We start from the raw sequence: 27156 nt of genomic DNA, 5'->3' as shown, positions 1-27156 counted from the left end.
GAGAAACCAAGTTCTGTTTGCAAGCCTTAACTCACACAAAGCAAGGCTACTATGGTCTTAAAAGATGCCACCTAAATATCTTACTCAACATAATACTAGGAAGAATTATTCAATCATTCCTTTAAGAGACTTCAAGTCCCAACTGGATTAGCACCTAAGGGTGCTAAGTACTGCTACAGTCCCAGCCTCCAATTAGGATTTAAGGCAAAGGACTAACTGAATAATACCTAAATAATTCTTCCTTTCCCCTTGCTAGGGGGCAATTTGCCTGCTAGTGTTCATCTGATCAGAACAAAGAGATGTTACCTCAAACATTCAACAGCAGAAAAGCATTTGTACAAAGAAATGATGCTTACTGAACTGCCATGAAGCAGCAAAGTTGACCATTATACCAGTCAGCTTTCAATGTGCATCACAACATCACCTACTGGATTTTTTTTTAGATATAATCTGTTGCATGCAAGGTGCTTTAAAACTCGTGTTATAACTCACTTCTGAATTAAGTCTTTAGGGAGCCTTCACTACTAGCCCCCGTAACAAACACAGAAGTAGCTATGGCAGCGATAATCATGCAAATAGGAATTAGCCACAAAAATATAACAATATTCAGACTGTTAGAAACGAGTTATATGAAACACCAAATTCCAGAAGATAGGTCAAGTCAGTCTCACTGTACCTGTGAATCCATTTCAATAAGATACAAAAAGACTACATCTTCTCTCTCAACTTTAATAGCCTTATGCAAAGGATATTCTGTCTTGGACTTGAACATTTTATACAGTAATTGAGCACTCATGCTGCTGAAGTCTTCTTTACGTAAGTCATCCTAGAAGCAATAAAAAAGGGTAAGTAATACTCCTGTTTTCTTTAGAAACAAAGTACCACACAATAATTACGACATTTACAAAACAAGTTCAGTTAAAAGCTCCATTTTGATAACATCACAAGCAGCAGGAACAATCCAAGATAGCCCTTTTAAGACTAGGAAGAAACACTCAGAAGTTTTACATCTTACATTTTAGTTTCAAGATCCGTTAGTGACTTTTTTCTTCCCTTTTTTCTAATATACATGACAAACAACACCCAGTATCAAAAGCATATATTATAAATAAGACAGATGGGAAAAGTCACTCCTGCCTCAGAAGCAGCCCCTTGGCTCACAACAGAAGGAAAGGCAGGTAGATTTGACAGCTTTTTACCAACTCTGTTGCTACTTGCAAACCTGCAAGGGTCAGCGTAACTTTCAGTGACTAAGGTGATCTATTACCAGGAATCAAGTAATCCCCATCCTAACTGGAATGCTTGAATACCAGCATACCAAAAACCACTCCTGTAACAGTACAGCAAGTTATGAAAAATTCTACTGGTTAAGTTCCTATACTCTGTAAGCACTTTTCCTCCTGACAGTACTTACCCAGTGACTGGCAATTATCTCAGCACAATAGTTGAGCAGAGTGCCAGCATTCAGCTCCTCAGCAGTCTGATAGAAACGAATGCAGTTCCTGACATTAACAAGTGACATAACTCCTTTTTCACATCTGTCAAAATAGGAAAGCCAGAACTCAGTTATCAGGACACAGCTTTACTGTAATCATTCTCCCATGCTGTAACAGGGTACTATGGACTTTTATCCTAAACGCTACTAGAAAATGGCTTGACCTTGGTTTAGTAGGAGGCTAAGCAGCATGACCATACTTTGATCAGCAGCCTTGTAAGATAGCTTCTGTAAGAGCAGAATCCTATCAGAGTCGCTGCTGCTCCTTGCCAGTTGGCTCTGTCTTGTCAGAAAGCATGGCCAGGGGTGCTCGTTGATAGGCTAGGGGTGAATAGAAGACAGCAGCATGCCCAGGTGGCCAAGGCAGCCAACAGCATCCTGGCTTGGATCAGCAACAGTGTGGCCAGCTGGACTAGGGCAGTAATTGTCCCCTCTACTCAGCACCTCAAATACTGTATTCAGTTTTAGGCTCCTCTCTCCAAGACAGACATGGAGGTGCTGGAGCAGGTCCAAAGAACACCAACAAAGCTGGTGAAAGGTCTGGAGCACAAGTCTTGTGAAAAGCAGCTGAAGGAATTAGGGCTGTTTACCCTAGAGAAAAGGAGGTTCAGAGGAGACCTTCTCACTCTCCACAGCCACCTGGAAGGAGGTTGTAACAAGGTGGAGTCCCTCTCTTCTTCCAAGGAAGAAGTGACTAGACAAAAGGAAATGATAGACTTGGCAGTGCTAGGTTAATAGCTGGACTTGACAATCTTAAACACCTTTTCCAGCCTAAGTGATTTAATACCTACAAAGGCAATTACTAATAGCATACTGTACATGGACCTGCCACTTGATTACCATGACCAGACAACAGCTGAGGAATGTTTCAGTAGTACTACATGAAAACAGTTTTAGGCTCATACAAAACCTGAAGGCACTTTTAGCATTGGCCTTACAGATGTCAACTTTGTCCAGAAGACCTGACAGCAATTTACTTTCCTTCATGTTGAATCATACATCATAGATTATGAGTGCCATGGACTGCTAAAGGGCCAGACACCCCTTGGGCAAAGTATTATTATAGGAAAGGGTACTTTATCTTTGACTAAACTCAAGGCTCTGAAGTTGTACAGAACTTGAGGTTTCAGTTTGTACATTCAGGCTTCTTACTAACTGTAACTGGTTATTCAGAACACTCCATATGTTCAAGATAACAAGACAGACCCTACTAGAATGCTGCAGTCATTCTCTCTTCAAAATGGCAAAGAACTGTACTGTTATGTTAACCTTCTTTTTGAAGAAGGTTGCCACCAAGATGCACAGAACTGCTATTTTTCACCTGTAGTATTTTACTATTGCAAGGCACTTGCCATTAACTCTTCTTAGCATTCTCTTCAACAATGCCTTTCCTGCAACCCTCCAGAGCTTGTTACTTATATACTGATCTCTGCTTCCTCTTAATGCCAAATGAGGGTTATTAGTTTGACTGAGAGAGGAACTAGAAAATAAACACACAAGCCATGAGAAAAACTGTTCCAGTTTAACTGTAGCGCAAGGCTGCATTCCCCATGACAAGCTCAGTGTCATGCTGTATTATTGAAACCTCAAGACTTTGAAAAAGCAGGATTTTATCCAACTGCCAGCAGCTATCATCTTCTTTCCAGTCAAACAAGGTTGAAGAGTTCAAGAAGATTCACTGTATTTACCAAGACTCACCTTTCCCTAAGCAGCTGGAGCTGAAATTTATTTGCTAGTTTCATAAGCTCTGTCAAGAAGATATCATCTTCTCTTAGCTCCAGCTCATCTGTGTAGATCCACCGCAGCATTGCCATGGTTACCTCTGGGTCAGCATCTGCTATAGGGAGCAATAGGGATTAATAAAACACTCAAGCAACAAACCCCTATTCAAGTAGTTGCTATTCCTCTGACTGCTGAAAGTCACAGCTACCATGAAAAAGAGACAGTCTTGATGAAATAGTACTACTTTAGTTCAATCAAAATGTCAAAACTGGTCAGAAGTTGAAACTAAGAACAATGCTGGCACCAAGCAGGAAAAACATTTTTCCATTGGAATCCAGTGCAGAATGCAGGGAGCCCTGCAACATCTCCTACCTGCTACACAAATATTGCAGAATTAGGGACCAGCGGTGCCCCTTTAAAGTCTTTGGCCCCTCATGTATGGCTAAATCCACATCTGTATTTGGCAAGCACAAATGCCCTTTACAATTTAAGAATCCTCCCTCTTCTATTATAACTTGTGTTATGAACTAGAACTACTGCATTCCAATAAAGGTACTTACACCTTGGTAATGACTACAAAGTACTCAGAAATGCTGGGAACCATTTCTAGGAAAGATGCAGAAGTGTCAATGTCAGAAGCTGGTTAGATTTTAGTGTTTGCAACACTCATCATAAGCTTTTTTACACAGCAAGAAAAACCTACACCATAGGACACAAAGACACGCAAGCCCAGTGGCCAGGAAACTTACCAGAAGTATAGTGACAATCCTATTTACAAGGGTGTAGATGAGAATTACTCCACAACATCAGATCAGACTAATTACAACAAAACACATCATACATTCAGAAAAGTATCATGAGTCCCTTAAACTGGTTTTGTTTGTTTTAAAATCAAAACCATACATGTTTAAAGACATAGGAATACCCATTCTAACACATCTCCTTCCCCGGAGATTTCAGTAAGGCAAATTTATCTTTTGTCAAACTTGATCAGCAAACCCACTAGATGTAATAGTAGCTCTGCCTTGCCAGAGATAACTTCATTTTCTCCCTCCCAACAAGAGGGCCTGTGTTCACCTCTTCCTGCACTTCTTAAAGAGGGGAAAATTTTGCAGATTACATGAACTCTAAACCCACTCAATCTTAAATGCTGCCTGTATTCTGAAGTTAGGATTCAGATAATCATAGCTTGCAAGTTGTTAAGAGAACCTCTTAAGAAAACCATGATAATCTTTAGGGCACAGCATGTTGCTTGCTACAGCTACTTCATAACCTAATCCTTGTGCCATTTATCAAATTCTACTAAAAAAAAAAAATCCATTTTGCACAGTGAAAGTATCATTTATTAGCACTCATGAAGCACTTTAAGCATCATTCTATAATAGTGTTTGCATTGTTAAGCATGCGAGACTGCAGTTACATCTGAGATTCACAGATCGGCTTAAACATGGAGCTAGAAGCGCTATGGACTGCCACTTGCAACAAACTAAGAATTAACATAAGAGCTTTTTGGTAATCATCTTCTGTTAGCACAGCGCTCCTTGGCATCTGTTCTCCCGTGGCTGCACAAGGATCCATAAATCCTTCTGCAAGAAAGCCTATGCTGTCTCATAAAACTATCTTGCTGTGACCTGCTTCTTTCCAGTTTGTCTGCACTTAGGATTCATGAGATTAAGTGCAGAAAGTGAAAACAATACTTAATATTCAACATGCCAGGCAGCAAACCTGCTTAGCTTCACATCTGGTCTTACTGCTCACAAATTAATTGTGTAAGACTCTTCTATCCTGTTAAGTACAGAAAAGCCTGTCATGAGGTTAGATGTGCAGAAACACTGCCCAGTTGAAGTATATACAAGAAACAGCCACAGCAGAAGAAAACACTGTCTTGTTGAAGACAGTCTTGTAGAAAACTTCTCTTCCTCACCCATTTTGCAAAGGTATCAAAGTGCCCAAGTAAATACCTCTTTAACCACACACCAGTATTTGTACTCCTTTCCCACTATGATAACCAGAAGCAAGGCACTTCCACTTTAGAGAAAATTACGCACACTATCTCAAAAGCCCTGTCCTTAGGAAGGAAGAAGTCAAGCTCTTCATATAGACCAGGTTTTCATTATGTCTAGTTGACTCTAGAATAAAGACAAACAGGCCACCATTCTCAACCCCAGTTCATTAAAGAGAGAGAAGGCAGGCTACTGATTTAACTAGCACTAGCACCAAAATAATAAGAGTATCACCATGTTGCAGAGACAGAGCAACATCGTTCACGGATTAAGCACAACATTTTGGGGACAGTAGTAGTCTGAAAGGTACATAAGTAACCTTTTCCCAACAGGCATCCTAAAGAACTGAAGCATCTAAGCAATGACTGACCTGACAGATCCAGCTCCTCTGTTGAGGCAAGGTTGGCAAGACTCCACGTGTCACTGCGTGCCGCCAAGACAAATTTGTGAGCGCTGATGTGCTTGTCCCCAACCTTTATCTTCAGATCACTGATAAGAGAAAAAAGCATATACATGTACAATACAGACTTGCCCTTTGCTTGGATACGTACACATTCAGCATCCCCACAGTACCTATGTCCCAGTATCCACATTTAGGTCCAAGCTGTCTGAGACATGAAAACACATTGACTTGGTTAAGCAAAATATGTCGTCAAATGACAATTCTTATCCTTCTAGTGTCAATCATTAGTACTTAAAGCATTTGTGGGTTTTTGTGCCTTTTAAACATTTCAGAATAAACTGCAAGGGAATTGCGTAGAAGGTAGGAAAATCCAACAATATTGAGGTTAAATATGTTGCAGTGTCCATTCTAATACCATCAGCTGAGCACCAATGGATTCAGGCAAGACCAGCAAGAGAACAAACAATGTTTGACAGTAGTCTGAGTACAAGGCAGACTTCCAAGAATCCCCAGTTCCCAGAAGCCCATCTGTCAAGAGCACTGATTTCATCCTGACCCCTTTAACATCAGGTTACCCTCTGCAGTTAGAAAGTACCTGCCTTGTTTAAAGTCCCACAGTTCTGACTGTGTAGGTGCACTTTCCCAGATCACTTGCTAAATGCAAGCACAACTATGAACAACAGCACAACAGAGAGATGTTTCTTAACAAAATTCATACTGGAACTTGCTCCCTTTCTCAATTTATGACTTCTAGGTCCTTTTTATACCACTGTTCTGTATCTTTAAAACACAAAAGCTGAACAAAAAATAAAGTGAACCAACTCTTCTGACATATGCTGCCTAAGAAGTCTTTTACCCAGCATGCTGTAAGTTCTTACCAGGCACAGAACATTTTCTCAGGCAGGCTCATGAGCTGTTAGGGGAAAGAAACTTTCATCAAAACTATACATTTTCCCCTTACACAACCAAAATCCTTTACTGTAGTCACATTTTTTTCAGTAATAGCAAAGAAACTGATGTCACTGTAGTCTCTGAACTAGCTCGGTTGAGGGATCTAGAGTACTGAAGGTGATCCTTAATGTGCCTATGGAAAAGAAACCATTAAATCTGATTTTGTGTTGCAATTCAAAAATACAGTATTATTTATACCACTAAGTCACATGTATCATTAAGACCTGTTACATCCTACAACCAGATAAGCCAATTTGATCAGGCTTCTTTACACACAATAGGAGGACAGAACTGTTATCAAGGACATGCCCTTTTAAGAAAAGAGGGTTTTCCAGCTGGTAGGAGATATACTGTGTAATTAATCCACCAACTAGGTATAGATCAGTTTAAAGTAACCTCTGTTCAAAGAAAGCTTTCCTGTTGATGGTGAAGATGGTCAGTTTTCTTTAAACTCATCTCAAATGTCAGGCTCAGATGTAATTCTACTTGGTGCTCTTGATTTGAGAATTGGATTCATTCTGCTACCTGATCTTGGCAAGTTCTTCCAACAGCAACCGAGGACACTATTCATACCAAGCAGTAGAGAAAGAATTTCCCTTGCTTAAGACAGCACCTACTGCAGTCTATAACATCGAAGGCTTCTGTAATGCCCTTTTCCCCAGGAGAGAATTTCTTACCTGTACTGCTCCTGCTGATAGAGTTCAGCTACAATGGCAAGAAGTCGACTGATGAAGGTGTCACTGGCATTGTCTTGGTTAGCCTCAGCAGCCAGGAGATTGCATTTCCTTTCTGTATCAACTAGCTTCTTCTGCAGCTTTACATACTCCTGGCGGAGAAGCATCAGGTGCTTTTCCAGCTTGGCCACCTCCTCTGCAGAAGCACACAGTGTTACTACAAGCTGAAACATGCACACCCTTCTTTTACATCTTAAGGGTAACTTAACCCTACAAGGACATTATGCATATAGTTTAATCATGGAACACTCCAGGAAGAGTCTCTCCTCTTCCACATTAATTGATCATCCCACCCCCAATATTAAACCTTTTGTTTTATATCACTGCTGGCCATAAACACATCAAAAAATCACCAGAACACAGCCACTTACAAAGAAATTCCCTGCATCCTGCCCAGTCAGGAATGCCATAAGCTTTCAAAATATGGGAGACCACGACTGTTGGAACTACTGTGTGGCAGAGGACTAACTCTAGTTCTTATAATTTTTTTCAGTTAGTTAAGATACTGTTTAACTTTACAGTTGAGGCATCAGCCACAAGCGAGCATTAGAACAGTTGCTGATGTACCACATCTACCTCAGAGTACTTAACTGACCTGTTCAGAACACCTCACTCACACTGTTAGCTAAGAGAAAGTCCTTAAGAAATGGCCAAAGAAAACAGATTATCCCCAGAATCTGGATGTTAAAAGTCAGTCAAAAAAACAGGTAAGACTACTTACTGCAGCACACACATTCCCCCCATCAGAGGCAGTGCACATCACTATGCAGAGATTAGAAACCTCTAATCAACGCTGGGACGAAACAGGTGTTTAAAATCAGTCCAACTTATGAATACTTATGTATGGATAGCTGCACAGACTATCTGTAGCTATCAGGCACTGTGCTTCATTATTTCCCTCATCATTAAGATGATTTTTCAAATAAGGTACAAATCCAAAACCAGTCCTAAAATGAGGTGGCACAGAGGAAAAAATTGGAAGTTAACCAATGATTTTAAGTGTGAAAGCTCCTCCAAGGTTACTCCCCACCAGCCAGGAATTCGCTGTTTAACAGTTTTTCCTCAAATATTTAGTAAATGCCAGCACTACAAACAATGAGAACTGAGACCTATTAACCAGTGTTTTCTCCTTGTAGAGAAGTTCAACAGCACAGCTGACCTTGGCCTTGCCCCAACACAGGTCCCCAGTGCAGAGCATCCTGCTGCAGCTCAGCTGAAGACAGAATGCCTTATTTAGTCTTTCCTCTGTAGACTGCCACAGCAAACACTCCCTTATTAGTCTTTTAACAACTACTATAATGGATAAACAGAAGGTAATTTACCCTATTTTACTCTTGAGTTAATACTATTTAAGCAGGCCTGGCAGTGTACTTCCTTCAACAGCCTTTATTTAGTTTCACTCTTTAAAAGTTAATAGTTATTATCTCCTTTGGGATACTTCCCTTAGTCTATTGATATACTATCATTTCAGAGTTGTGCTACCAATATCACTCCACCCCTTAAAAAGAGTTTAAAATTCTGCTCTGGTCTTTCTAGCTAAAAACACAGTTTTCATGTTCCTCGAAACAGAAGGACAGTAACAGAACAGAAGTTCAGTAACAGCTCCCTCCCAGCTGATTCATAAGGAAGGTGGCAGGGGTGGCACAATCCAAGCCCTACTGTTACAGAAGGAAGGGCAAGACTTTGACAGGAGCCAAGAGTGAACACTGAAAGACACTGAGAACTGTGCCCAAAATTAGTGTGTGAACACCAGCACTGTTCACACAGTGAGATTTTTAGGTGCTGTACAAATTCAAATGCTAACAATAAGAAGTCACCTGCTGAGCCTCATGGCATTTATCAGATTAAAGAAACACTGCATCTGCCAGCCAAACAGTGAGTGTGAAGGTGGGAATAAAGGATCAGCACCAAAAGGTAACATCTCAAATGCTGTCGTTTTACCAAGTCAGCTCACTGGCTCCAAATTACTCTGCAGTCAACAGGATGCAATGCAGAACTATCCTAGACCCTCAAGCTTAACCTTGATGCATAACCAACAATCAAGTTGTCTTGGATATCCCTGGAAGCAGCAGTGACAATCACTACCAGCAGTGAAAGCACCTCAAAGAGCTGAAGCTTTGAGAGATCTTGTTTTCAGATTGACAGCATCCACCTCCTGCAACCTCAGCGAGAGGGACTGCTATGTATTTGCTTACTCTAAGCATTAGAAGAGCTGGTAAGAGTTTCTCTTATTCCACATGACAACATGCACAGCAGTTGTGTAGCAGCTACTACTGCACGCTTGCAGACAATATCTGATTTTACAGCACATTTCAAGTGCACATTCAAGACAGTCCTCAATGTCCACTCAATCAACATTCACTGCAAAAGAGCAAAACCTCAGGTTCTTCCTGCATACTGTTCATTTAAAGAGTGGCTTAAAGTAAGAAATGCTTTAAAAGTGGAACCTGATTAATCTCAGGTAGAAGCACCACCTCTAAACAAACAGCACCACAACTCCAGGTTTACTATTTATAGTCCTCAATTTTGGAAGAGGGGAGAAGCAGCACCACTTTTAAAAAACCCATGCAGAATGACCACTGCATCTTCAAGCTGGCAATAGTTTTCATGGAGTGCCTATTATTACCAGTCCACATTATGTATAACCATTCACCTGACTGTCTCTCAAGTATACAGCACAACTCCTGCATGCACACACACATCTAATCAAGATCTTTCATCAAGACCCTGAAAGGACAGCCTCACTAGGAGATACCAGTCAGTCTCTGGCTAAACATCCAATCCACATGTATCAGTGAGGAGGATGCCCGGGTTCAGAAGAGAGGCACACACAAAGTGACTCCTCTTCTGAGCCCACATTGCAGGTACAGGGCACATGGCTGGACAAGAAAAGCAGTGTTTGTTAACAGCTTTCCAGCAGATAGTCTAGCATCCAGAAGAAGTTTATATTCCATATCAAAGACTTCAAAGAGGACTTCAGAAAAGGCTACTTTTCTTGTGAGAGAAGGCACAAAGTATTTTAAAGCAACTAGATACCTAATCCAAAGAGATAAGTAGGGAGGCAACAGGCAATGGGGTGACAGATAACATGTACCAACAACTAGAGGGAGGGTCTAGTGGAATCCATTACATTGCCCATCAGCAGCAGTCACTGAAGCAACATGGAGATATCTTTGTACATTTATGAAGTGCACTTGAGTGAAATCTATTTTTCTGAAATATTTCCTTTCCCCCTGAAGCCAGGTCCGTCCTCCATTGCTCCACACTGACCTCATCTCCCCCAGCCTGTACAAGTCACAGCTTTCTTGTTCCCTCTCAGTTCCCTCCTGACCTGTACTTGACAACCACCCCAAAGTACTACAGCAAAGTACCCTGCTGCTTTAGATTCAAACGTTAACCCAGTGCTCCCTGCATGTAATCTAGTATCCTTCTACTGCTGGTACAACACTCCTCCAATAGTTACAAAGGCAAGCTCAGCTCTTGCCTTTATAAACTGTTCTATCAACTTCTAGCTATACTGTAATTGCAGTAATCTAATTCAGCACTTCTGTACACAGAGACAAGACTTTCATAAGAAAAATCCCCTCAGCTTCTGAGCAATGACCACAAGCTTGACCAGCTCCCCCCCCAATAAAGCTTCACTTTTCAGCTGACTCTCCAATATCATCTGTCCTTACCTAGGTAGTAAGTGTTGCTGCAGACAGGTACTTTGTTTCAAAGGACAAAATGAGCCCCCCCTCCCAGACATCATAAGGAACTGAGTGGAGATTGCTACAACTACAGTTTAATACTACTGCTCATGCAGGATCACTCACTGGTCTAGCACTTTTCTTTAGCCAAAAGATCACAGAATTCCTTGAATTAGGGAAGAGCCTTTAAGTACAGATGTCTGAAACAGGACTTGCTTCACATGCAGGCTCATTCTGCAGAGCAGGACCCTGACCAGACCATTCAGGATTGCAGTGGTAACAGTTTCATCACCTGAAGACAACTTTGACATCTAATACCCATCAGAACTGTGCTACCAAGGCTTAAAACCAAGCCCAAGAGGCTGTTCTGCTAGATACAAAACAGTGGTATTTCAGCACATGAAACGTTAAGAATTGCTCTAAGGATGTATTAAACCAGCTGGACTGCAGCATCCTCTCAGCTGATGCGTGCCTGTAGTTTCTCACCTGCTCCATCCTAGTTAATTTTCCACAAGTGGTTTTAAAACTCTACCACTGTCTGAGAATTGAGAGCCAAAGTCTGTGCTTTGAGACTGGAAGATGGAGCCTTCGTTTCCTTTGTAACTTGGGGCATTTCTGCTCATTTTGCCGACTCAGTTTCCTCCGGGGAGGAAAAGAGGAAGCTTCTGTCTTGCAGAAAGCAGTAGGACTGCACAAATCCAAGCGGGTTTTTCTCAAATCCCATTACCTCACTGAAATTAGTTTAGAAACGGTGTCACCGATAGCCTCCAAGCAAACCGCAAGCAGCCTAAGAGTTCTGCAGGTCTCACCGGAGCCCGAATTTGACAAAAGGACGCCCGCCAGCAGGTGGCCGGAGCTGCAGCACGGTCCCTCCGCCCTGTTCCGAGGAAAGCCGCTGCCCCTCGGCTCTCCTCACCCCGCCGAGCGCCCCTCAAACTAGCAGCACCACACCGCCCCGCTGCCCAAGTGCGGGGAGCGGCCAGCGGGATGTCCCGGCGGGGTCCCCACAGCAACCCAGAGCCACCGCTACCCCATGGGACAAAGGCGCAGCGCCAGGCCCGCCCTGCCCCAGGTGGGTCAGCCCGCAGGACCACCCCACACCGCTTCTCGTTCACGCAGGGGGCGGCCTGCCCCACCCCACCCGCCGCGGGCAGGGCCGAACCCGTCGCACCGAGGGTGCGAAGCAGGAGCCGCACGGGGCGGGGTGGGAGTTGTCCCCGGTTCCCTGCGGGCGGCGAAGCCATCCCGGCCGGCAGAGCTCACCGCGTACCCGCCCGGCCCCTGGCCGGGGCTCCCCCCCTCACCTTCCGCCATGTTGGGTCCGGGGCCGCAGCTCTCGCGAGAGCCGCCGCCCGTCCCGCCACACAGAGCCAAGAGCTCTCGCGAGACTGAACGCGACCGCGACACCCCCTTACCCCGGGCTCGCCGCTTTTATACCGCGGCTGCTCCCGCCCGGCCCCGCCCCCGGGCAGCGCGGGGGTGCTGCCGGTGCCGCTCGGCGGCTGTTGAGCAGCGGGACGGCGGCAGAACGGCACGGGGGGAGCTGGAGGAGAGCGTGCAGACACCGCTCCAACCTGCCGACGTGCACCAGCTTCAGCGCACCCCAAACGCGACGTGTGCCTTCCGCTGCTCGCCCTGTTCCAGACAAGCCAATGGGAAGCACGAACGTGGGGTTTCGAGCCGATGGGGTCTCTTCAGTGCGCAGCTATTAACTTGTATCGCCGTTGCTTCATTGCTTTTGTTTCGGAGTCAATTGGATCTGTGCCCAGTGGGTAAAACGTGGTTGAATGTGGAGACAGGCAGTGGCCAAGTAACAGTAAGGAGATCGTGTTCTCAGGCCATAGCTGACCCTCGACTGTGGGCATTGCTCCTCATCTTTGGTGCCAGCATGCAACTGAAATGCCAGAATATTCTACACTGATCCAACAGCATCATTTATTTCCCTGAAAGATCAAATCTCAAACACGTTTGCACGTACCATGCACAGCGTTGCCTTACAGACAGAATTCTCTTCCGACTTGCCACTAAGTCATCTTTGAGAAGTTGTTTGCCTCATCTTTGTTTCCTGTGAAAGCACAGCTAGGCCTGGGGCAGCCAGACTGCAGTTTTCTGGAGGCATCATGAAGCACAACCCATCCCATTTGACACAGCTCGGTGACAAGTGTGTATGACTTGACTACATAGCTAATGCACCGCTGCATTATGGGTGCTATCGATCACCTGGAGGAACTGTGAGGCAACAGTTATTACTGCTGATCACATTTAGGCTTAGCTGAGTTTCTGAGTGACAACAGAGATCAGACAGCAAACTACTACTGTGTGTTACATGTGGGAAATTGGCAATCTCATGTGTTGCGGGTTTGCCTATGCAGGAAGCTGCCTTACAGCCACCTTAGTTTAAAATCCAAGCACCTTCTGGTTTGGTTTGCAATCCCTTGTACATGCTTCTGAAAATACACAGACATTACAAGGACTTTGGTGCTCCTGTTTGCATTGTGATGGCACGGTACCAAGAGCAGTGCACCAGATAGGACAGACACAAATCCACCCCCCATCGGCCTCCCCAAAAACCAAAATACACATATGATCACTTCAGAATTAAATGTTCTCCATTTATTGAGCATCTAGTTTCAATCAGCATTTTCTAGGCATCACAGCAGGAAAGAACTTTAGCATGACAGCTGAGCAGCCCTTCTCATTTTTACAGAGGTCTTCCCTGATGTGCAAGGGGCAGCATGGAGACATATAAAAAAGGAATTAGGATGTCCATACTTGTTTGATGTTTATTAAAATTCCACGCTTTGCTTTTCCTTCTCCCCCAGTGATGCAGTGTTGTCTGGAAAGCAGGCCACAATGTGGTAAGGGGAAAAACAGCACAAAAACTCAACCATAATTACAAGCCTCCGGGGAACTACAAAGAGTATTGATGACCCAGTACACTGACAGCCTAAGTAAAGCAGAGTTGATACAAGACCTTGGTACAAGTGAAACTGAGTAAGAATGCTGGTTAACTTATTGTTCAACAAGTATTCTAGTCTTACATGTACGTACAACATCTCTTCAGCGGTGTTCCTAACTTGAGGCTAAGCAGAAACTTCTGGTTGCATCAGTGACCATCACAGCCAGATGCCTTTCATGTGTGGGGCAAGAGCAAACAAAAAGCCAACTGCACTCACAGAGAGGTCAGACAGGCCCTTTCCCTGCTAGAGGCTTTCTATAATGTGGGTGTTTAGCACCAGACTCCCAGCTCACTCCTTCCTTAAAACATCCAGCATCAGCCATACCTGCAGCTTGTACATCTTAACAGTATCCCACAGAAACATTCCTTCCTTTGGGGTATGTGGGTCATGGAAATCACAAACCATCTGGGCAAGAAATGAGAAAAATAAAGCTTTAAACTATTTGGTGAAGTTTACAGATGAGCCTGTTGTGATACTCAGGAAGACAAAACAGAGAACACTGTTGAACTTGCTGAGAGCAGCAAGTTCCAGTTACCTTGAATTGCTGCCAAGTCTCTAGCTACACTGCGGAAAGGGAAAGGCAAAGGCAGGCAGCCCTGGTGGGAAGAAGTCCACTGCTAGGTTTAGGAAGAGAAGAGTAGCTTCTTCCCAGTATTTTGTTCAGGAAAAGAATGGCACTGTGCCAGGGGAATTCTACACAGTCCAAACTCTTAGATAAGTGAAGAAGGGGGAGCCAGCTGGTGGGAAAGAAACATCCTCACAAGCAGTTTCAGACAAGCACTCCAGCAGGAAATAACACCAGCTATTCTCTCTGGGCACTAACAGTGCTGAAGTACTGCACACAGCTGCCTGCCTACACGAGCAGGCTATCCAACTAGAAGCTAATTTAACTAAGGATTTCTCAAGATAATTAGTTACCCTATACATAAATGTGAACATTAAACACATCTGTGTTTATCTACACTGCCTACAGGAAGAATACCTTTACTTGTAAGTCATCTCATACTTACTAAATGGCTTTTTTTTTTATCCCCTATGGCTGTCTTGCCTCTAGTGACCATCATCTCCTTCCACCCCAGCCCACCCCTCAAGAAACCTGTAATACAGTACTATGTAGAGCCTTTTAGTATTTCATGTTGCACAGCAACCTGAAATAAAGTCCAACCAGCTCACAAATTAGTGCTGAAGGCTTCTTACAAGATGACTGTAACACTGTAACTCTTGTTTTATTAGTGGGTTATTCAGTGCTGTTAAAAGCTGTAGTAAACCTGTGACAGAGCAGAGAACAGTCAAGTAGCTGCAAGTTCCTCTACAGAGTTTCTTTGGTAGAAAGGTATTTCAGGTAGGCTTGGAGAACTCCGATTAGCAGGTACTCTGGGATGAGTATTTGCTCACTGAAGGGTAAAATATAGTTACAATAGGAAGAAAGGTGTGACTTTTGTTTGCTTTTTAATTACTCCAAGATGAAATACAGAATGTCACATTCAAAAGTGTTTGCTGACATTATGTTGTTGAAGATGGTCAGGTAAGTTGTGCTCCCACTGCAGTTACCTTTCCTATTCAGACACGCAAGACAGCCAGTTTGACACATTGTTATTGGAAAAAATTATATTTTGGAAGAACTCACTACAGAAGGTGACAGAATTCCAAAAAAATCAAATTACATGAAAATATACATCGCAATTTTCTTTGTACATTAGGTGAGGAAAACTCTGAAGTAGAAGGCAAAGAATATGAAGCGCCACAGAAGAGAGAAAAGGGAAAAGGAGGGAAGCTATTTTTGATACCAAACCCAGAAGTAGTTAGTTACTTGAAAAGCCTACAGATGTGCATGCTTGAACTCAACCTTGAGAAAAAACAAGCCTCCCATATGCACCTCCCGCCCCACAGACAGGCAATGAAAAAGGCAAAAAAGAAGAATTCACCCATAAAAAGCAGCTCATTCCTACCTTGGACTAACTTAGTCAACTGAACTTCCAAATAAAAGCGCTCAAGTGCCTTGGAAGTTAAAAATCCAGCAGGCTGCTCAAGGGTGCTCCATGGCCAGTTTATTGCTATACCCAAGTCAAGAAGTATGTGCAACTGGGTTTAAAAAGGGGGTGAGAAGGGGAGAAAAAAAGCACCTTTGAGACTACAAAGGTCATCATAAAGATGACACAAGTAATTGATAGCAAATCCTTTCAGGGCTCAATTCGGACAATTCTCAGTTCTGACGGGGGGAAATAAAAGTGAGCACATTTCTCAGGAAAAAACAAAAAAAAAACCAAACCCCAAAAAAGAGATACTAAACTTGAATAAGCAAGAGATTTTAATTAAGCCTCAGTGGGTCAAAGGAAAATTAAAGTGGGGGAGAAAAAAAAAAAAAACAACACAAAACCCCAACTTTGTCCTAATCAGGTTTTGTCTGACATGCTTCACAAGGTGGTGTTGGTTTGTCTTTTAAACTGAGAGGAAACAATGAATAGGGAGAGAAAAACCTGCTAAAATCTTTAGAATTTACACGAATCTATTCCTAACTACAGACAGCATTATTTGGTACAATGTGTATTTGTGGATGTACATGAACAGTATATATATTATCCGGATCATGTTGTGCTATGTACACATCTTTACAATTCTTCCTGAAGGTTAAAGCAGTTCATTAGATTTCAAAATGCGTAATCATCTTGTGTTGGCACTTGTTAGGCTCTTGTCAGCATTGATAACTGGCATGTTTTATTGCAGCCCAGTTCCAGCCAGTGTTTGCCAACTTGTAACAACAGAAGTCCAGCAATAGGTGGGTAGAGTGCAGGAAAAAAAACAGTGCCATGTTTCTCAATTGGAGACCTACAAAGAAATCACAGGTATTAAAACCCCTCATCACCCTCAATTATCTTAAAAGATGTTTAATAGTGTTTCAGGCTCAAGGAAGATAATTACTCCTTGTTCAAGAACTTTACATACCTCTAAAGAGAAGATGCATAAATCCATAATCACCTGAGAAAGACTCTAGTTAGCTCAGCATGCTGTGTATCCATGCTCAACTACCAGACTTTCAGGCTCCTCTTACTGGTGTTGCTTGTCAAGCACATGGTGTGCAAACACTTGATTATTTCCACATGGGGCTAAATGCTTGTAGATTTACCACTGAAACCTCTGTGCATCACTTACTGTGAACGATGGATGCTGCTTCAACAGCAGAGTGCTGTAGAAAATGGCACAGCAGTGCTTTATTAAGCAGTTAATATCACAGCTACCAAGTCAGACTGTACTGTTTTGAAACTAGTTATACAGCCCCTTCTCATCCAGTTCATCCCCCATCACTCAGGAGTCACCAGGACTTTGAAAAGCTTTTGCCTTCCAAAAAAGCAACACAGCCAATTACTTCAGTATTTGTCATGCGCATTGTTTCACCATGGCCAAGTTTAACATAGCAACAGAGCTGAGGTCAGCTGAGGATACGCTGGAGCGTTACTCACAGTAACTCCCTTTCTCCAAGACAGGAAAAAAAAACCCTATCAGCCACATTAACAGTTCTTACACTCTAGTTACAGGCAGCTGTACAAGCCACTCAGTTCTTTTGCTTACTCTTTTGATCATTATTAAGCATTTTTCATGCTCTCTCTACACTGGAGAAATCTCTGTTCAATTACAGTGTTGCTGCAGAGAAGAGATACTGCAGTACTAGTCTGTCACAGATGGAGCCTTCCCCCAACCCCCACAATTCTTACAAAAGCACAAGAAAGGAAGTATCTTCTGTACAACCCTGGGGAAGAAACGCTCACTAGCAGGAGCATTTAGTAAGGTGTTCTAGTTGTTCAGACAGCACAAACCCTTTAAAAACAGATGCAGTGCCATCCCCCAAGTCTGTATGCTGAAGCTAACTGGCACATATGGTTTGGGGCTTCTCCAGCCAATGGGTCAGCATAGTTTATTTGCCGATCCAACCTTTAAGAAAAGGCAGCTTCAACATGAAGCTGTTTTACTTTGAAAAGCAGGAGTGGGAAATTATTAGCTACTTGAAGTTTTTCCTTAGCATACCAAGGTTAAAGTGACCAAAGGCCAGGTATTTTAAAGGACATGTTTTAATACAGAGCTTTCTGCAAGAGCTTATTGTGAAGAAAAAGGTCCCATTAACATTAGTATGGGATTGCTCAAATAAGTATCTTGAGTCAGAAGCTCATTTTTAACAGGGTGGCAGAAAGTACAGCTCTCGGTCACAACTCTCACGTCAGCTCTCAGGTTAAAACTTGTCCAGGCTCTCAGATATGCCACAGTTCAGCTTCAAGCATAATATGACTGTTTTTCTGAAGCTGTTTCTACACCTTCCTCAATAAAACAACTTTTGGGGCTGATGAAAAGAACATCACCTTTCTTGATACTACCAATGGGTAAATACCTCACCTTGATCCTTTCTGATGTGCGAGTAGACTTTCTGTTAAAATTCCCATATACCTGAAACAATCCTTTGTGAATGGTTCCTAACAACCTCAATAAAGTCTTGATTTAAAACCTTCCATGCAACATGCCAGCAACATCTTCAAGACACTCCACAGATTTATATATAACCTTGAGATAGCAAGACAGGATGCTTTTAAGATTCAAACAAGTGTTCTTCACAATAATGAGCATGACAAAATGATTAGTCCCTTCTATTACATCTCCAGTAATTCCTAGGAACTATTAACAAAGCAGGATAAATACTGATAAAGAGAATTTCAACTTCTGAACAGCATAAATGCAAGAGAACTAAAAAGGTTCCCCAATCTCAGCAGAAGGGGCTGTTCCTGCACTTGAAATTTCTTTTAGTCTTTATTTCATATCACATACAGCCGAAGAACTCCACTGAGACCATGCGACTGAAGAGAGAGGTTTGGGTGGTTTTTTGCCTTTGAAGGGAAAAAAAATTAGTTCAGCAACACTTGGCCAGGAAATCTTCAACTCAAGTAACTGACTTGTCTTTGAAATGTTACTTACCCTGAAAAAAGTGAAGCTACTAGCTGCTGAATAAGTGTCACTCAAAAGCAGTTTCTTGGCTTTTTCTTACACAGCGGGCAACTTTTCTTTTAAATTCTCCATTTCTGTCTTCTCTCCATTCTTTCTGCAATTGAATAGACAGCTTTCAGTTGCCAGGCCTGTAACAACATACAAGTTCTAGGAAGAGGCTTAGGTGTTTATATATTTTCAGCCATGGGCCATAGGCAACACCTGAATTTGCTTACAGTCAGAGATAGTCACTGCAAACCTGTGTCATCCAGGACGTTTGGAAGCTTGCTCTGGGTTTCTATGCAAACTCCCCACAAGAGAGTGAACAGCCCTTCCCCCTGGTATTTTAGGCATTCTCCAAGGCTAACCTGGTGGCTACCAATATTTCACAATGTCTAGGCTGAGGTCTATTTACTTCAGTCTGCAAGTAGCAGCAAACTCAACCTGTAGACCGCAAGCTGTTGTTAATGGGTTAGATAAAGTGTCTTTAATTGCAGTGATGAAAAAAGGTACATGGCTACTGTGGAGCCAGGAGTTACACTGAGATTAAGACAGTTTCAACTCCCTCTCATTTAGCCAGACACTCCAGGGTAGAAATACAGGAGTCACAGTATTGAGAAGAGACACAGCAGTGTCCTTAGAAAGGAAACACCTCCTAGTTAGATATGGCTGCGAGATACTGGCTCCATGGGAAAAACCTGAATAGAATTCTCAGCACACTTCTGAGGATGTTGTCTGCGACAGGGATCTGATTTCAGAACAGCACAGATGAAGAACAGTGATAGAGATGAACAGGAAGACAGGCAAGAGGTAAGTCTGAATCCAGAGATGTGCACACTACAGGATCATGAAAACCCACAGGGAAAAGTGCAGCCCATTTTCAGGTTTTTGGGCCAGCCTCATGACAAGCTCAGATGAAAGCACAGAAGCATCATACAACGTGACTAATGCTGACATGTTGAGTACTGCCTTGCAGTTAGGCAAGAAGTGGTGAGAAAACATGAAGAACACCTTATTTCATTTAGTAAGTTCTACAGTTCTTAGGTTTGGATAGAAGCAATATATTCTTACTGCAAGGGTGAGCAAAGGGGTCCCCATTGTTTGACCTGAAGCAACCGAGCACACAACAGCTTTTCACCCCCCTACTCGGAGGGAAGGTTGTAGCACATCCGAATGAGAGAATTGGGATAACTGACACATCCTAATGTTCACACCCCCAAGCTCATGTAGCCAGTCAGCACGTTGGAAAGCCCAGCATGTCTTACTTACCTTCCCAGTGAAAACACAAATAAGGCCACTGATTAATTTGTTCTTTTTCAGCAATTCATACACCAAGAATTTTGTTCCTTGGACTGGGACATGGGACAGCTTACACAACATGGCTTTGGGCCAAGAAAAGCATTGAATTTCGGCCCTCCTAGCTTCAATTATTAGGCTTTGTTCCCATTTTTTGTATTTGTAGTTCTATGAAGCAAGGGTTCAGAATTGAACAGCAAAGTTTCCTATTTTACAGCAATCTCTCCAAAACTCTCATTTTAGATCAACTGTTCTATCTGCTTCTCAATATTTATTTATTCAGGCTCCTATCCCTCATTTTAACCCCACTCCAAGAGACAGTACTCCAAGATGTACAGTTCATTTTTCCAGGAAGCAGGTATATGCCCTGCTCCTATAATGCTGTGAACTACCTGTAACACTTTAATCTCTAGACTCACCTAAAACCAGACATTAATGAAAGCAGACAAAGTATCTTTTAGTAACTGCCAAATACTGTTGCTGCAGTAAGCTTGCCCATAGTAAACCAGATAGAAGACATCTTGATAGCAGCTCAGAATTCTTCATTAGCCTGTTGAGTATGCTCTGGTTAATATAGAGGAGGCAACCTACAATCCAGAAGGAGATGCTACGCTGCTCAAGCAGCACACCGAGTTCCAAAGTTACTTGGAACATCTAATACCACAGTCAGAAAAATAGGTCCTAGCATCCAAAATGATGCCTCAGTACTGTCTTCACTGTCTGATTTGGATTTAAGTTTTTGTTCTTTCAAACGGGGCTAGAAAATGCTGTTTTAAAGCAAACCTTTACCCTAAGGTTTAGGTACACAAATGCAGTTTTCCATCTAGTACCTCTGAGGCAAAAGTCCTCATTCCTGAAGTAGCTGACAGAATGGGGCAAAGATAAAAAAAATACAAAAGCCTTGTGATACTAGGAAGGTGACAGGCATAGCTAAAAGTATAAGCTTTCTCCAGCCTTAGGTCAGTTACATTCAACATACATGAGCTTGTAAACTGAAGAATCCTAATTGTACTTTTAGCATTTCATTAATAACTTGCTCATTCCAGTGCTCTCAGGTTTGCCAGCAGAAAAAGTCCATGTTGTCCTGGGACAATACTTCCTCCAGAGCTGAAAGCCAGATGCCTGGGCAGGCTTTTCAAGGGCATTCTCAAAGCACAAACATATACAGTCAATCCTGCTGCTTTAACCCAGGAAGACTCCTGTAGAGGTGGATGCAAATGATTATACTGAGGGATCCCCCCACATTTGCTTCTTCCATTCAAATCAGTAATCTGTTAACAGGTTATATCATTTCCAAAACACATTTTTTTGTGCATTCTACTAATAACATGTTAAAAAAAAAGTTCCAGAATATGTTAACTTCTACAGCTAAACTTAATGGCAGTTGTAACACCTACGTGTATATATATCCCCAAGATTTTATAGCCAGCTTCCTTGAATTTCATAAGGGTGAAGGAGCTGAAGTTTATCCATTAAGTGTCTCTGTGCACAAGCTATTTACTATAAATAGAAGTATTATTGCATAGGAGAAAATCTACTGCCTATGGAATCTGACAGCTTTCCTTTGCAATCTCCAAGAGATTTCCCAGGTCTAACTAGTAACTGTGTTTCCCAACATGACTACTTTTCCCAACAAAAACATGTGCTAAGAGGTTTTTCCAGAAGTTACTGTACTGTTTGTCAAGCTAGAAGCAAAACTCCATTTCAAGTTTAGGTTTCTACACTGAAAACAATCGGCAGATCAAGGAAAATCTTACCGCTGCATCAACATTAGCAGGAGAATCACCATTGGGATCTGCCAGCATAGAAATAACACTAATCATTATAGTTTCCACTGTGTGAATGGGAAGCCAGCGTTCCTCAGGTTTTTCATAGCCATATTTGTCTTCTCCAGGCTCATGAAGAATTGAAATGCAGACATCACCATTCTTGTCAACTACAAAACAGAACAAGGCATATTTCAGTAATGAACAACACGCTGGCATTTCTTCAGGACAGTTTTGGAACTGTTAGTCTTCACTCCAGCTTGTCTGGAAGCATGTTAGTGAAGACACTATGAAAAAGGAAAGTCACTAACTATTACAGAACTCCATCTGTAACAAACAGGGTTTGGTAGAAGTCTGTTATTACACCTGGACTTCTGGCAGAGAGGGCACATGGGGAGGAAGAACTTAATTCTCATCATACTGTGACTCTCAAGACTATTTAGACAGGCTTCCACTAAAGCTTTTTCTGTTCAGCAGACTAGAGAGGGACTTTTTTTCCACAGCAACAGCATCAGCTGGATATTACTGCAGTGTACTGGAATATAGTTTAAGCTGCTGGAATTAGAAACTGCCTACAAGTAGTCTGGTATTTCCAGAACTGAAACTAGCACAACATCAAAATATTCCTTCTGTCCCTTATGATGGGAGCACTGTGCTGGACTCCTCCCAGCTTTCAACATAAACAGCTTCAATAATGACTTTAGGAAGTGAAGGATATTCATCTTCCCCAGTAAAAAACTTCCTCCATTCTATTTTACCTTCCCATCTATGTCCAGCAGTCCATAAGTGAATGAAGCATTAGGAAGAATCTTCACTGGAGGGACTGAAAGATGCTGTTATCTCCTTTCATGCTTCACCAGAGGAGGACAACCTTGGGCATTCTATACTGAACTGCCAAGCTCGTCACACTAAGCTGAAATATTTGAAGGTATAACAAAAGAGACAGCTATAGAAGGCAAATTTCTCCTCAGACTAGAATTTTGCACTTAGGAAAAAAAAACACCAACCCTGAACAGTTAAACAAGAATGCAAGAAGCTACTGACAGGAGCTTCTGCAAATAGAGCAGCCTCTTGGAGCAGCACTATTAAAAACTCTGTCATGGTTATTACTCCTTTATGAAGTGATGATGACGATGGCAAAGTAAATGCAGTTTCCTATTTCTAACATGAACAGAAATGTATCCATTTGTCTTCATCACATTTGAGTTCTTAATTGCAAAAAAGAAATTGAAACTTTGACATTTCTTACCATTTGGATGCCAGATTTCCGTGATGAATTTCATTTTTGGCGGCCTCAGTGGATAGTCTTTTGGAAAAGTAAGATGAGCCTTGAAAACACCACCTTCACTGGGGAATCAAAAATATCTTAGTAGAGTTTCTTGTAAGATGAAGATTGGAACTTAGTGATGTAAAAGCTCCGAGTTTACGCCTCACACAGCTTAACGTCATGTTGGTAATTAACAGTACCAACACTGCCATATTGCAATACAGAGAGTTTCTAGATTGAGAAGATCCTTTCACAAGATACTGTCAGTTCCCCAACACTGTATCTTTTTTAGAACTGGGAGGATGTTCCAGAGGGGAAAAAGAAAAAAATTACCAAAAAGAAAATTAAAAACTGCAAAGGAATTCACCATCTGGAATTACAATGTACAGCAAAAAAAAAATTACTGCCAGTAACTCCCTTCTCAAGTACAGCCCAGCAAATACCCGTTTGTTTTCCTTCTTTACACACCTCAGTCCCAATTCCTTGATGTCAATCTGCAGCAGTAAGCCTCAGTGACAAGTTACAGAAAGCTTTATAGTTGTGTCTACAGCGTTGTTTTGTAAAGACTTCAATGCTACCTTGTCAACACTAAGCTAAAGGGACTCGGACATGACAGTGAAGTGTTCTGCCCACTCAACTGGAAAACAATACTAAACAGGAGACATCCAGTTTTTATGTGGATTTCCAGGCACATATTTAATTAAGGCAGCTGTTTGGTTTATTTTAAATAGCTACATTTCAGTACCCAGAATAGTCCCTTTTGAAAAATGTAAAGGGCTAACATTCCATGGAAAGCTTTGCAAATGGAACACTTGGCCAATGGAAGTACTGTAACATTTGCCCTGTTACTGTCATTGGAGGTTATAACGAAATTTGAAATTGTAAAGGCTGAAATGACAAAAACTAGAACATAACATCCAAAGAAGGTGGCACAAGATGTGCAATAAGACGATCTACTCCTCAGTAGCCACACAGACAAAAGAATTGGTGTAAGAAAGACAAAGTTGTTCAGTGCAGTTTCCCCCCCTGTATTGTAAAGGAGCCAGTATCCAAAGGCCAGAGGCTACTGAGGAAACAACACATTTTACCACCATTAACCAAAGATGTGCAATTCTAGCAAGTGTCTCAAAAAAACCCCAAACCACCCAAATCCAGAGAGCATTAGCTCTAAACGACTTGGCTCTCAAAATAAAGCAGCTGAGGGTATCTAAACCTGCAGCATTAATTTTCCACAAGTTTTCTTTGAAAAGGCAGGCAGTCTCCAAAGAAACTTTAATCCTGGGAAGGGTTAGAATTCCAGAAACATTCACTATTCTAATTGTCATACTAGTCAAGGCAAAGGAGAGTTAGACTACATTTGATGATAGCCCCAAATTAATTTTCCTTTCAAAGTGAAATAGTTCTTTCCCTTTGCAAAGCAGTAGATCCTCCAGCTATTGGGCTGCACTGGCATCCCTGTCAACCCTCATCATCTACACATAAATACAGCTCTTCAATTGAATACACATTAGAAACCAGTTCATGAAGTACAGCTGTTAATTGACATTTGTGCCATTTTAAGCACTATTCCTGATCACAAGGGGTCTCTGTCAGAGTCTAAAGTCAAACTGAAGTTTGAGAACTCTGAACCACCTGATTGTGTTCAATTATACATATTTCTGTCACCATAAAACAGACCAGGGAGGAGGATGCTGTATAATACTACCTTGAAACACAGCAACTATGAAGTGGAATAGAAGACAGCTTCTTATCTAAAAAGCCTCAAAACAAGTTCAGCACCTTAAGTGGGAAAAAAAAAAGCTATTGCAATTTTTAAAATGTAAGAGGCTCAATTTGAAGCAGTATTTCTTTACTGACAGTATTTAGAAAATGGCCATGAGAATATAATAGAGCCACTAAAGACTGGTCAAAAGAGGTCAACAGAAGTTGAAGAATTCATCTCAGGCAAGACTTGAGAGTTATAATGTAGTGAGCTTGCTGAGAAGCAAAGTAATTCAATTACTGTGTTTAAGTACTTCAGAAATCTGCAGACAGAGGTATACAGCTTCATGTTGGAACTAAAACTGACCTCAAGTAAATGCCACTAGGCTTTTTGTCTTAGTAATTTACCACTGGAACAGTGTAATGAAGGAGAACAGAGCTCATCTTCAAGAGCTACACTTTCAACTGACCTCTTCCGGGCACCAAACCTTTTCCCAGGAGCTAGAGTAGATGATCATGTATAATCTCTATGATAAAGAAACTGCTCTCTCAATTAGCTAATTTTTTGGGGTGGGGGGATGGGGGCCATGGTGGTGAGAGGGTTTAAGCCAAACGAAAACCCAAGACACTGCATATGCCAGAATGATTCAGGTACTCTGAATTTCTGTACACTTCAGGTACAACAGTGTAAAAACATAGAAAACTTAAGGTCTTGTGTTCAAATGCCAATTAAAGAACCAGTCCTTAGAATAAGGAGAGAAGGTTTTTGAAGCCTACTGTGCAAGGTTTGCTAACAATTCAACTTTGATCAGCACCGAAGTGCTCTAGGTCACATAGCAAAATCTATCTCAAACTGACAGGACTTGAGCCTAATTCTATGGTCTGATGCAGTTCCCCCAACTACATCCCCCTTGAATAGTTTCCTGCAATCACCAGCATGAAGTTGGAATGGTTTAGAAGTGTACTATCAGGTAAACCGGAGCTTCACAGCAATAACTGAAATCACTGGACTATACCTGCCTTACTTAAATGCGTAAGGCAACAGAAGCAGGATAGCCTATTCTATCTCATTTCTACACAAGCACAAAGGGATCAGTGTTACCTTTTCCCAGGGGAGCAAAGCAGTCCTATACAGCAAATGTAGCTATTTACAGGTATTTTACTAGCAACAGAACAGCATTACCTAACTTACATCAGTGTAAGATTTAGATTAACTTCTACCCACTCAGACCAAACTAGCACTAGTAAATCCAAGTTCACTTAAGTTTCTGTATAAGTATCAGTACTTACTATAGTGTATCTGGAGGACCAATAATAAGGACTTCCCATCGATAAAGATCATTGTCATCTATTAAGCCCGCTGAAAAGCCTTCCACTGGATTTTTGTTGAGCTCTGTGTAGGAAAAAGAATTTAAGAGTGACTTTAGGTGTCTATGATAAGCATTTGCTGGTTTTGATCATGCCTCTGTACTTGACAAAAAAAAAAAAGACAAAAATAAACATGATTTTCAGCAATTTGGTACCTACTGAAGGACTTATGGCCTGGGCGAGTATCCTCAGCTCCCTACCACACACAACAGCATGCTGCCAGAGCAGAGACCCATAGCCTGATTCTGAAGCTATCCAAGTACACCACGAGCAGAAGGGCCAAAGTGACTCAGAGCTGTGGGACATGGTCTCCAAGATACCAACAGGTGGGGGTACAAGTCGAAAAACAGATTTCCTACTGACAAAAAAGCCATACTGCTTTGGAAGAACCCTGTAGAAGCCAGATCAAACTGAAGTCTATTTTGAACTCCAGAAAATGTTAACAGAAAAAACAAAATCACACTATCTTTTTATTTAAAACTAGCATCCCACTTCCCTTTTTTGAGAATCTGAAAGCATTTGAGACCAGTGCATTCTGGAGATAATGATTTACTACATTCTGAACTACTAGAAGAGAACACTGAAGATAAAAACCCTGAACAGCGTAACAGCTTATTATTTTATTTCACAGCTTTATCTACTAGTGGTGAACAATACAGGATTCTAAGTTTACAGGCTACTTCGTATAGTTACTGCCAGATAGAAGGCCTATCTGGAAATAGCTATGCAGAAGTCAGACCTAGGTGTAGATTCTACTGTAGAGTTTCTGTGTCCAGCCTGATTCAGGAAAAGGCATAAGATTCAGAAATAAGCCCTTGAGTTCTGCCTAAAATTCA

At 42.0% G+C, this 27156-nt stretch overlaps 2 protein-coding genes across 3 annotated transcripts in view; both read right to left on the bottom strand.

Moving 5' to 3' along the window:
* ANKFY1 (ankyrin repeat and FYVE domain containing 1) overlaps window positions 1-12393 on the bottom strand; it is a 32731-nt gene extending 20338 nt beyond the window's left edge. The window contains exons 1-6 of one of the 2 annotated variants that reach the window (XM_062634997.1): window positions 12302-12393; window positions 7252-7444; window positions 5591-5709; window positions 3194-3332; window positions 1415-1538; window positions 677-826 (exon numbers count right to left, since the gene is read on the bottom strand). In XM_062634997.1, coding sequence (XP_062490981.1) covers window positions 677-826; window positions 1415-1538; window positions 3194-3332; window positions 5591-5709; window positions 7252-7444; window positions 12302-12311 — 735 coding nt within the window. In that variant the 5' untranslated portion in view covers window positions 12312-12393. The remainder of the gene's footprint in view (window positions 1-676; window positions 827-1414; window positions 1539-3193; window positions 3333-5590; window positions 5710-7251; window positions 7445-12301) is intronic. The other variant, XM_062634998.1, reaches the window with a different exon arrangement.
* Window positions 12394-13588: 1195 nt separating this feature from the next.
* Window positions 13589-26403, bottom strand: UBE2G1 (ubiquitin conjugating enzyme E2 G1; the record flags this gene model as incomplete). Its single annotated transcript, XM_062634996.1, has 5 exons — window positions 13589-16783; window positions 18914-19037; window positions 21976-22154; window positions 23234-23331; window positions 26243-26403. Coding segments are annotated over 4 exons (525 nt in total), but the record flags the coding sequence as incomplete, so codon positions are not given.
* Between the last annotated feature and the right edge of the window lie 753 nt (window positions 26404-27156).

Source organism: Pezoporus occidentalis, unplaced genomic scaffold (assembly GCF_034315485.1).
Source record: "Pezoporus occidentalis ecotype Australia unplaced genomic scaffold, CSIRO_AGI_Poc_V1 ctg442, whole genome shotgun sequence".
NCBI classification, from domain to species: Eukaryota; Metazoa; Chordata; class Aves; order Psittaciformes; family Psittacidae; genus Pezoporus; species Pezoporus occidentalis.
The sequence above is the reverse complement of the archived record's forward strand: the minus strand, read 5'-3'. Positions and strand labels throughout refer to the sequence as shown.